This window comes from Tachysurus fulvidraco, chromosome 17 (genome assembly GCF_022655615.1).
Source record: "Tachysurus fulvidraco isolate hzauxx_2018 chromosome 17, HZAU_PFXX_2.0, whole genome shotgun sequence".
NCBI classification, from domain to species: Eukaryota; Metazoa; Chordata; class Actinopteri; order Siluriformes; family Bagridae; genus Tachysurus; species Tachysurus fulvidraco.
Window position 1 is genome coordinate 9,034,427 of NC_062534.1, and position 12,508 is coordinate 9,046,934.

A 12,508-nucleotide genomic window follows, 5' to 3' on the forward strand; every position below is an offset into this window, starting at 1 on the left:
CAATGGCCAAGTCAATGTCCTTTCAATGGCCAAGGACCTGAAGCAAGCAGCTCATGTGAGGACACCCACCAAAATCCCAGTTGTTGAAGCTGTTCTGTACTGAGATATAGGATACAATTCTTCTAAGCCATTGTGCAGATCAACAGTTACCAGAAACTTTAGCTGCACAAGATCTCACAACAGATACTGAATTCAAAGGTTCACATACTTTTGCAAGTCATTGATATGTAATGCTGGATATTTTTATCAATAATTAAATGAAGTATAATATTTTGGCTCATTTGTTTGATTTCATTCAACTTGTTTACTTTTAGGACTTGTGTGAAAATCTGATGATGTTTTGGGTCAAATATAGGAATTTCTAAAGGGTTTACATTGGCCAGTTTGTCATTTATTAGTGTGAACAAAGTGTAAGAGTATCATTTGTTTAAAGTTATTCATGTAACTTGCATGTTGCATGTTATTTCCCACCTCTACTCTATATAATATATAACAAATTAAAACCAAAAACATTTCTAACCAGTTTTCTAAATTCCTTAAAAAAATCTTTATGATCACATGAAATGAAGTCATTCACTTCTTTTTTCTCTCTGTTTTGTTCCCTTAGTCACCTAAATCTGCCTTCATAAGTGCAGCCAAGAAAGCTCGCCTGCGAACCAATCCCCCCAAAGTGCGCTTTTCTGAGCAAGTGTCCATCAGTGACCCAGACTCAGTATGTCCTGCTGCCTGTCACGCTCATCTTTTTCCCAATTCATATCAGTGGTAATGTGCTTGGGGTGGTTTCTGAAATGAGAATCATAAAATATTTACAGTAACACAGCACTGGGATACTGGGGAAAACCTTGAAAGCTTTCATCAATATTGTACACTCACTTGTTTTTAACTGTCATGTGGCCCATGGCAGAATATTAAAATTTGAATGTTAATATGTTCCTCAGTGGTTGGCCTTTACGGTGCCATGTTGCTATCATTTCAGACCCTACTCATCCCATTGCATCATACTGTAGCTCCATTATCCAGGTGACCAAGCATCAATTCAGTCTCTGTGTAGACCCATTCCACCATACTAAGGAGCAAAGGGAAATGATATAGAAGCCTCTAAGGTCTTTTGACTCCCTCTTTTTAACCTAAGTGCTCTTTTGACTTTGAGCTCTCACAGTTCATAGCTGGAAGTAAACAAACTGCATATTTTCTCCAGGTTATATTAAAATATAGGCTTTAAAAATGGCTTGGCTTAGGGTGTGGTCCCAGTGTTGCACTACCCAAATTACATCAAAATACATTAGGACTGAAGCCAGAGAGGGATATTATTAGAATTCATTAATAACAAATGTGTACCTTCCTTCTGTTGTCCAGAAGGTCAACTGAGACAAAACTTCCTCAAAGCTTTCACCACAACTCTAATGTACCTGGCACCAAAATTGAACAGCAGCGTCTGATGTCTATTAATTACATAATGGAATCATAAAGGCAAAATGAAGAAAGTTAAAAACCGTATTATGTGTAATCAGAAGATCATCAGAGAATCACTGCACCCAGCCACAACCTAGTCTTCCAATAGCACTTAATCTTGTTTCAAGGAGTCCATTCATTTGTAGCTTTTCATTTGCGCTAAAGCTACCATTCCCTCTAGCTGGACATGGACATGGGTTCGATAGTGCCCATGTTAACATTTCCTTCCATGGGTTATGTCCTATACAGTCTCATATCTGCCTTGCGAACAAGGAAGAGTGAACACAACACCCTCGGGTGCTGCGAACACCATATTTAAAAAGAGGAGGAATGGGAGGGGCGTGCAGCTCTCCTGGAAGAAGAAGCTCGCTGATCAGGCCTAGAGGGCCCAAATCGGTAAAGATCAAACCACCTCACCTGAGTCTCCCAAATCATTTCAGTCCATCTTGCACTATTGGCAAATGGCAAACTAGGGGACGGTTTCATCTGACTTGCAAGTAGTCCTTTCTAGAGAACAAGAAATTACAAGGGAGTTGATCATGCTTCATTTTCACTCCATTCCATGTTTCAATCCTCACTTTAATCATCAGTTCATCTTGTTATACTTGACTATAAAGTGTTATTAGGAAACAGCTCACCTGCTTCATCACTTACATTCATCACATGACCCTTAAAGATCTTCTGTATGTTGGTGGCACCGTCACGCCAACAGGGGCCTAAAATAAGGCACCTTAACAGAATTAAGCATGAAAAGAATCATTCTTGGTGAAGAAGTAGACCAAAAGAAAGAAAACTTGAGTCAAAGTTTCATGTGTTTAAAGAAATAATAATAAAATCTCTATAAGAACCGTCACCATAACTTCTGATATATTTGATGAGCAGTTAATGAAAATCTTATAGATAGTGAAACTTTTAATATAAATAAATAGTCATTAACAAATAATCATGTTAGATGTTGCTCTAAACCACTATAACCTAAAACATCAACTGAGGCAAAATCTTTTGAAACAATGCTGTTTATCTCTCCAGTACTGTCCGAGAGAATTGTAGAATCAATGCAAAGCCCGACTCATAATGGCCCAACACATTTATAACAGACCTTATGCTGGTTTTTTCTTTAATGTGTCACCAGTATGTATTGTAGTTAATTCTGTGTGTACATGGTACTTATGTATATCACAAATTTCACATCTCATTGTACCATTGAATTACAATCGCATGAACAAATTAGCCTCAGAAGCTTAATGCATTAATACGTTTGTGACACTTTACGGGTGAAATTGAAATGAGGAGACAGGAGGCAGACTTGGAACAACTTAAAAAGAGGCTCTTTATTTTCATCACGTTTTCTTTCACCGTTCAATGATTAATTTATCTATGCTATATATAGTACACACACTGCTCTGTGCTGAGCAGCTCTCTCACCCCCCATGCCTCTTGTAATATTCATTATTATAATTTTTTTTATAAAAATGCATTATTGTTTATTGCATTGTTACTAAGTTTTTTCAGAAATTCTTAATGGAAAATCTATTAGAAGTAGTGTTTAGAAGACATTATTTCACTAGTACCAAAGAAACACTGAATGTTTGCTTAGTGTTGCGCACACAGTGACACGCATTTTTAAAAAATAAATGAAAAGACATTTGAATTCAAAAGTTGAATATGAGAAAATAAATGAGAATTTCAGTTTTTATTTTCTGATATTTATATTACATTATATATTGTAGCATGTAACTGACAGGTGTTTCTTGTTGCCAAGGTGTTCTGTTAGATTGACTGTTTAAACAACTCTGAATGAGTTGTTTACTCTACTCTTGGTGTGAGTCCTGGGTTTTGCCTGTGAGGATTGCATTTGTTGTTAAAAAGGATAAATAAAAATAAGACAAGAGAGCTGTCTATAGGAGAAAAGCAAGCCAAAGAAAACAACAGAAGTTGATCAAATAAGTTGAGACATTCTGAGAGCTGTGAAGAAAAACAGAAGTAATATCACCAACCTCCACAGGGAAGGGGTAAAGGTATCACAATCTACCCTTCAAAGACCTCTTCAAAAGCAGAAATCTAAAGGACATACAATAAGATAAAAAAAACACAAATCAGCAGTAAGAATCAGAAGGCAAGGCAGGAATTCAGAAAGATATACAGAGATGACCCACAAAAGTTCTGGAACCAAGATTAACCTTTATGAAAATTATGGAAAGGCCATGGAAAGAAAAGTGTGGAGCAAAAAAGGATCTGCTCATGATTCGATACTTACTCAGCATGCTGGAGGTAGTGTCATGGCTTGGGCTTGCGTGGCTGTTTCTGGAACAGAACTAGTCTTTATTGAAACTCATGAATGGTAGCAGAATGAATTCAGAAGTCTACAAAACATCCTGTTTGCTAATATACAGAGAAATACATCCAGAATAATTAGGAACTTCATCATGCGGCAAGACAATGAACCAAAATACATTGTCAACACAGAGGATTTTATCTGAGGGAAAATCTGACCAAGTCAATCACCAGACCTTATATATTGCTGTATTTATATCCTGTACACAACAAACAAAGTTGATGATTGAAAGTTGATGATGAAGCAGTCTTTTTCTGTCGTGATACAAATTTTACTTGCTCAAACATTTTTGATAATGAAAATTGATATTTATTAATGTTATATTAATAATATGTTATATTAATAATGTTAATATAAAATGACACCTTTTAAACAATTAACAAGGTTCTTTTAGTAATATTAGAAAATATCTTCTCCAAATATTCAAATTGATGTGGAAGTCATGGAAACAGAAGTAACCTTGAGACTGGATTCTTCAGCATGAATAAATCTAGCTCCATTGTCTGATTGTGCATACATATTAAAAAGATGCACTGGAGAAATTAATTGCTCTTTGATTGTTCCACAGTGTACTCCTGTAGACTCCAAAAGTATTGTTTTATCCTTTATTCTGGCATCACTACTTCAACGAATTTGCATCAGGGGTTGTTATAGGCATTGTCCTTGTCTAAATGTTGTCCTATTAGATATTATGTTGTTCTCCCTTCGCTTTTTCAAGTTATAATTCTCCCATTATTTTCCCCTTACCTTATAACCTACTTAACATCCTTCCTGAGCATATACAGTCACCAACCAGACTTGTTATTAATTCACTTTTCACAATTTCTTCTTTCTTTTTACTTATTCCTGTGGCCTGTTAGACCATGCTTAAGGACGACTCATTGCTACTCATACCCAACGTGCTGAAGGTGTTCCTGGAGAATGGGCAAATCAAGTCCTTCACTTTTGACAGTCGCACCACGGTCAGGGTAAGCCTGTTGTTGGATTACGTTAGGTTTTAAAGCTGCTTTTTATAACCATCAGGGCATTCATTGTGTGTGATTGATGATTAATGCCATACTTAGCGACATAAAGAGAAACTCAGAGAGCAAAAAGCTGCTACAGTAATTCCTTCTTGGACTTAGAATAAGTTGATACAATGTGCCAAGCTTCATAGATGACACATGATGAATAGCACAGCATTTATATTTTATAAAATCTCAGTTTCTGAACTAAAACCTCAAACTAATTAAATTCACCATGTGCCTAATTCTTGGCACAGTAATGTGATTAATTACTGGTATTTAAATTAATCAGTCTTGTCAGTGGCACATGAGTGAAAGTATATGGAAAAAAAAAAACATTAGTGTCTTTCAACTGACACATCAGGAAGACACAGACATCTCATAGCTGACTCATTAGGCTACATTATTAGATATTTTGAAATCTTTTCTTTCTAAAAGAGAGAGATTAGATTTAGACCTCCATCTTAGAGTAAGAAAAAAGCCTTGCATCTGTTTGAAATTATTCCAGATTAGTTTAAAATAAAAATGCGAATTATAAAAATGTATCACTTTGAGCCATCATTAATTCAACCACATCTGCTCCAAAAGCCTCTATTCATAGAATATGTTATGGATCATTGTTCTGAATGGATTCAAGCAAGGAAGATGAACAATCAGGTAGAGCACAAGGCTTGAGTGCAATCTAAAGATAACATAGAGATCAGGGATGATGTTATCTGAAAAGACAAAAATTATGATCAAGACAACCAAATTAGCATTAAGCTAATTGTTGTATAATACAGTATACAATAACTATGTATTATACACTTTATACACACCATAATGCACATGGACACTTTAAGGACAATAATTAAAAACCATACGATTTTATGTATATTTATGTATATACATTATTTTTCACTTTTTTTTTCATATTTTCATATTTTATATAGTTTATTTCTATATAGTTTATACTTTTTATTTACCTACCTCCTTTTGGTTATATTTTTTATCCCAAATTGCATTCCTTATGTTTGAATACTGGACAGATGCAAAAAGCATTTCACTGTATGTCGTACTCTGTTTGTATGTGTATGTGACAAATAAAATTTGATTTGATTTGATTTGAACTAACAAGCAATAAATATTTACCTTAAGGAAAATACATACAGGTTAAGATGTGATGCTCAGTGAGGATAAATTGTGTTTCACTGAGCTCAAACAATAGCATTGTCATTGATTTATCCTTCAGTCAGTATTACCAAAACATGTTATCATAATTTGAAGGGGGAGAGCATTCCTTTAGCATACCTGTGTGTGTTAGTAAATGTGTGACTGTAGGCCAACCAAGTACACATGTAATTATTCACTTCACATCAGTATGGATCCTGATGTACTAAATACTAATGCAACTTTCCTTAAGCCTCAACAGGAAGCACTCAGGGGCAGTGAAGATGCAGCGTTTGCATACAACGCATGGGTCCCTCATTTATATTCCAAGACCTTTTAGCAAGCACAGCCATGAGATACTAAAAGCCCCCACACATCTGTTTCTAAAGATGAATGCTGAAAGCAGTCCAATCGATTCCACTGTTGCATTAGTAGAGTAACTGCCAAACATGTTTATTAGGTAAACACACATTTCTGCCACATATTTTAAACTACATGGTTTTAAACTACATAGTTTCCTGGGAATAACCTTTACATGATGAATATTTTGAAGTGGAAATATATATATATATATATATATATATATATATATATATATATATATATATATATATATATATATATATATATATAATTCACATAACAAAGGGCTATTTTAATACCTGCTTGTCTGCTTGCCCACAATGTGCTTACATTTAAAAATTTCATTATGTCTGTGGTGCCGGAGGATCATGGACATTTTCACACCTGTTCACTAATTACAAACTCATTTGATTAGGCAGATATATATTTGCCCATGGCAAGTAGCTATCCAATAACTTCATCTGACATTTGTTATGTGAATAAATCACACCGAGTTTGCACAGTTTAATACGTCATTAGGCAGACTGACTATTTTTATCTCTGAGTTTGATAAATTGGCTCCTTACATGAAAGTAAATAAAAACATTTTGTTCAAGCATCTTTAGTACACACTTCATCCTGGTAAGTGTTGTGGGGTATACAGAGCCTATCTCAGGAAACCTGGCTATGAGGCAGGAATACTGTATAAACAGGATGGGACAAACCAACACAAACCAACACAAGGCATTATGCACACACATTCATATCTATATCACACGTTCACACTTCAATTATATCACACATATCAATTTCACATAGCCAGTCCACCTACTATAAGGTTTTTTAAGAAATGGGAAAAATCAGTGAACCTATACAAATATATTTGGTGAAATATATTTAAAGTTGATGTGCATGTTCCGAAAACCCTGACAATCTGATGAGTGTGACACATTTTGTTTGGGTGAAAATGTGTAATATTTGTAATATATATGAAATCGGGGAAGTACTTAAAATAATTTTACTAGCATTAATATATGATATTTTACCCTATTATGATACTGTTGACTGACCTTGGAAACAAAAAAAAGGTGATAGTTTCTTCCTTTCTTGTGACAGGATGTCATATCCTCACTACAAGACCGCCTTTCTCTACGCTATATCGAGCACTTTGCTCTGGTTCTGGAGTCTGGAGGACTAGATCATAAACAGAGACTGCACTTTCTGCAGGACAGCCAACCTCTCTCTCATGTGAGTCTGCCTTTGTGTTGGAAATGCCACATGCCACAATACCCATTATTCATATGCACTAATAAAACAACTATTTGAACATTTATTAACTGTTTTGCAGTTAAGGAGGGAGAGTCTTTTACTCCATATTATTAATACAGAAAGATTTTTATGTTCTGGACCTTGCATTTTGTTTTTTTACTTCAGGTGGTACATAGAACCTATTTCCAGGGGATGCGTTGTCTATTCCGGATCTGCTTCTTCCCCAAAGACCCTGCTGACTTATTAAGGAGGGATCCTGCTGCATTTGAGTACCTGTACATACAGGTTGAAGTCCTTTACTTCCTACAAAGAAATAATTCTACTTTGATAACTTGCTTGTCTAAAAGGTTTCAAATATATTGAACAGAGTCGCAATGATGTCATCAAGGAACGGTTTGGAATGGACTGGAAGTCTGATGTGACGCTTAAGCTGGCAGCCCTACACATTTACATCACAGTCTCAGTAGCGAGACCCAATCAGAAGATCTCTCTCAAGCATGTGGAGTAAGTCCTAAATCAAGCTCTACAAATGACCTTTACAATGTATTTTCACCTGCAAACATGGATATAGTGTACCTTTAAAACACTTAAAGTACATACAGTAAATAGATTATAAGAGTAGGTTAACGCTTTGAAAGCACACTACATGTACCTTTATAGGTTAAAAGTACATATAAAAAGGAACGCTCTTGCACCTACCACCTCAGTTACTGGGAAAGGTAGCAATTAGTTTTTAGAGAGTTTAGGGGAGATTTTGAGTAGCTTATCCACCTGTCGGCTAGTTTTTGGAGAAAACCTGAGAACCTATAGACACAGGGAAAACATGCAAAACTCCACAAACACAGTAATCTGAGTTCAGGATAAAACTGTGGAACCTGAAGCTGTGCGGTAGCAATGCTACCTGCTGTGCAAACATGCCACCTTTAAAAAACACATTGTTTCTAAAAATACATGCTTGTGAAAGCCATGAAAGCTTAACTGCCTTACCTTTTTCAGAAAAGAATGGGGTCTGGAACCTTTCCTTCCTCTTACCTTGTTGCCAACTGTCAAGGAGAAGAATGTTTGCAAGAGCCTTTCTCAACTCCTCAAGACTTATCAGCACCCTCCACCTGCTGGCAATAAGGTGCAGACATTGTACATTAAAGGTGATGGTAGTATTGCTGAAACCAAAATGTTCTTTGGAGATTAGGTAAACCATGTTTATGTTTCACTATATAAATAAATAAATAAATAAATAAATAAATAAATAAATAAATAAAAGAATCAATACTAATTCAGAGTACACAATCATAGTATACAGTTTTCCAGAGTATATGAATGTACATGAAAGTAATTAATTCATCAGATTAGGACAAATTTTCCAATGATCTTTGTGCCAATTCAGTGGTGCAGACATGCTGCAAGTGTGTAAGTTGCAAAGGTGTAAGGTGCTCATGTTTTGACTCTGAAGGCCTGAAGATTTGACTCAAAGACACAATTTCACTTTTATCCTTACTGATGTTCAAGCACTTCACTTGTTCAATCACAGGCTTGATAAAATTATTACACACTCTTTTGTAACGTTTGCTTTTCAGATCAAGTTCCTCAAATCAAAGTTGCATTTCTTTTAAATTTTCATAGAAACAATTTTACATAGAAACACTCATTAAACTCCACATGCCATTTTAAAGGATGCTTCTTGAGTCTTTAGTAAAGTTAGAGTAGGAACACATTGCCCCCTATTGGTCTGAATGTTTGATTTATTTATTTATTTTTAAGGTGCCCCCTCTTCAAGGAAAGTTACAGTACATACGTGTGCTAAATGACCTTCCACCATTTGGAGGCTTGTTATTTCATACAGTTGGACTGGTAAGAATAGATTGGGCTTACTAACAATTGCATCTTTATCACTTTTTTCCATTTACAATTCTCCTCTTATCTGTCTCCAAGGATGAAAAACATACTGCCACTACACTGTTGGTAGGGCCAAGACATGGCATCAGTCACGTCATTGATCTGAAAAATAACCTCACAACAGTCTTGGCTGAATTCAGCCGTGTAGCAAAGGTGCAGCTGTTCCGGGAACACCAAGGAGTAGCCCGTGTAGAAGTGGCTATGCTTGAAGCTAAGGTATGGCAATAAACTCAAATGTTTGTTTGTTTTTTTTTTTGTTGTTTTTTTTATTAGAGAATTTATAATAGTTAGACATGTGAGTTATTTGTTGCTTAATTGTTCAGCCCCTGGTCTTACTGATGGAATGGCCAGATGCATCAAACTTTGCCTGTCTGATTTCTGGGTATTACAAGCTTTTTGTGGATCCCAAAAGGACCATCTACTACAAGACACCTGGTCAATCTCACATGATCAAGGCAGGTATGGTAGTACTCACATCCTTGTTATTATTTTTTGGTTTGTTTGTATGTTGGTTGCTATTGTTTTTAAATAAGGACAGAAAACTCAAGCCTTTATATTGATATGTAGCCATGGAGGAGCAGAATTTTCATTTCAATTATTGTTTTAAAGTTGCTGTAAGCATTTTTGGTCTAAACTGTCACCTAGTCCTGACTCTGGAGTGTTACACAGCATTGAAATAAGGTGTCATGGCAATTTCTTTTGTTGTAATAGAATCAGTAGTCTTATTTTTTTTTTTTTTTTAATTTATAGATTTGTGTTGGCTTGTGTTCTTTTTTTAATGCTATTAATATGAAATGACTGTTTCGCTAAATTTTCAGTATTGCAGTTAATAGATGCACTAAACCTCATTTATCAAGCTGGACATGAACAATCATATTTGCAAATCATTCTGTTAGTTTGGAAAAATATAAGCTATAATTAATAGTAATTAGTAATTATAGCTTATATTTTTCCAAACTAACAGAATCATAATATCTTGTTTAAATGTGCCTACAAATGATTTGCAAATATGATTGTTCATGTCCAGCTTGATAAATGAGGTTTAGTGCATCTATTAACTGCAATGCTGTCCATTAAGTGGCAGAGATCCTATTCTGGAATGTGCCACAATGTAGTGCTGATGAGATGCAAGTACTCTGAAGGGCTTGAAAACTTGTGCAACTTGCTGTGTTTTGAGCAGGTGGAACTCCAAAAATTTCAGAAACATTTAGTGTGCAAAAGTAGTTGTATAAAATAAACAACAATTACAAAGGTTCTAGAAACTTCCAGAAAAAAAATCTAAATGTATTATTTTAGTAACAACCAGAAGCTGTTTTGTAAGATTACATAAAAGAAAGAAAACTTGCTGAAAGCACAGACTGCTGCACCTTAATGTCACTGATCTGCACTGGAACTCCAATTATATATTCAGTCTTTAATCAAATCTTTTTGGTGAAGAACACTGTAAGAAAATTTGGTGAGAAAGATGATATAAGAAAAAAGTAAACATATGATGGACCATACCTGTCTAAGCCATTGAGCATAAAAGAAAGTATTTCATTATTCTCTTAAAGCAGGTTTCATCAAATATTCATAATGTAATCATTTTGAAAACAATTGTTTTGCACCTCCAAAAATGTTGTCATATCATAAAATAGGGCAAATGCTAAAAATATCACTTATTGAATGTCACATTTGTTTGATAAAGGACAACAAAGATGTGTAGTTGGCTGTAGATATTACTGTGTACATAATGTGGCATTAGCTCATAAACTTTCCCTCTGTCTAACACATATGTATTCATGTATATATGCAACAAAACTAGATCACTCATTTCTTCTTGCTGTTCTCGATCCTTCCATCTTCATTTCAAATTAATCCATGGATGTCTGATCCATTTTCTGTAAACTGAAACTACATCCTGGATTTATCCATTTCTCTGACCTAAGAACATACATCCATAATGTTCAGCCATACACTGGATGCTATCACCATCTACTCTGGTCTGTAGAGGATGACACCATCACATGACATTCCAAAAGACTTTTCTTCAGGTTCCATATCTGTGGTCTCCCTCGGCCCCTGCTTTTTCCATGTGGACTCATGCCCATCTACCATGTAACCCTTGCCTTTTCAACTCTTCTGATGGTTCTGTCCTTCAGATTTCAGAAGCCCCCATCCTCATTCCCGCTCTGTGTCAAGTAGCAGTCGACGTGAAGAGAGGGATGGTTTGTCCAGAGAGACGTCACAGAAAATATCAGCACCACCACCATCACAACATCTTGGCCTCTGTCACATACATTTGAAAGAGCAGCAGCAGTTACAGGAGCTCCAAATGCAAGCAGAGGAGCAGCTGGATATTAATGAGAATTTCATATCCAAGTCACAGAACCGCTCACGTGCCAAGTCCGATCCTACCCTCAAAAGTACTGAATCAGTGGCTGATCCACCAAGCCCAACTCAGGACAGCTCAGGCTTCAGAGGCAGGGCTAAAACAATGGAAAACTCAAAGCGTACAGGGAAATTCTTCTGTGATTCTTGCAAGGCAAAGCTTAAGGCAGGGGGCATTATGACAGAAAAAGGCACATCTGGTAAACAAGCCTTGCAATGTGCCTCATGTGAAGGTGGAGCTGTTGATCTCACAGCTCTTCCTCCTCCTGGAAGTGAAGAGGATGAAGAGATTGAGGATAGAGGAGAGAAGTTGCAACCTCCTCCTCCTGCAATAGCAGCACCACCTCCAGGGTTTCGAGATAATAGCTCTGATGAAGATGATGCTAAAAAGAATCGTAAGGCTGCTCCCACCACTGGTGCTACCGCAGCATTAGCACCTCTGGCAGATACCCAAGAGAAAGTACCTGTCACATTAATTGATAATGTTGCCCCAAGGACAGTGCGAGACCATGCTCAGGAGCTAGATGATGCTTTAGTGTCCACTCTGCAGGCACTGGAAGCACTAGCTGCATCAGAGGACTACCCTCATCAGCAGCAGCAGACTCAACAGACAGCAGGTGGACATACCAAGTATTTCTAAGTGCAAGATGTACACAAACTACTGGTTGCATACACGTGTTATATGTATTTATGT

General features: G+C 36.2%; 1 protein-coding gene and 1 long non-coding RNA gene across 9 annotated transcripts in view; one reads left to right on the top strand and one right to left on the bottom strand.

The window, feature by feature from the left end:
• Window positions 1-12,508, top strand: part of frmpd3 (FERM and PDZ domain containing 3) — a 125,777-nt gene that overhangs the window by 108,203 nt on the left and 5,066 nt on the right. For 5 of the 8 annotated variants that reach the window (XM_027135345.2, XM_047802578.1, XM_047802579.1 and 2 more), the window contains 10 exons: window positions 608-712; window positions 4,648-4,755; window positions 7,399-7,530; window positions 7,717-7,836; window positions 7,919-8,055; window positions 8,548-8,674; window positions 9,310-9,399; window positions 9,481-9,660; window positions 9,768-9,903; window positions 11,586-12,431. In XM_027135345.2, the coding sequence (XP_026991146.2) occupies window positions 4,651-4,755; window positions 7,399-7,530; window positions 7,717-7,836; window positions 7,919-8,055; window positions 8,548-8,674; window positions 9,310-9,399; window positions 9,481-9,660; window positions 9,768-9,903; window positions 11,586-12,431 (1,873 nt within the window). In that variant the 5' untranslated portion in view covers window positions 608-712; window positions 4,648-4,650. The remainder of the gene's footprint in view (window positions 1-607; window positions 713-4,647; window positions 4,756-7,398; window positions 7,531-7,716; window positions 7,837-7,918; window positions 8,056-8,547; window positions 8,675-9,309; window positions 9,400-9,480; window positions 9,661-9,767; window positions 9,904-11,585; window positions 12,432-12,508) is intronic. The other 3 variants (XM_047802580.1, XM_027135347.2, XM_047802581.1) reach the window with 2 other exon arrangements.
• LOC113635730 lies at window positions 711-4,653 on the bottom strand. Its single transcript, XR_003438895.2, has 4 exons — window positions 3,710-4,653; window positions 3,450-3,513; window positions 2,091-2,182; window positions 711-1,959 (listed from the first exon to the last, which is right to left on the bottom strand). It is a non-coding gene; the product is annotated as an uncharacterized LOC113635730 (long non-coding RNA).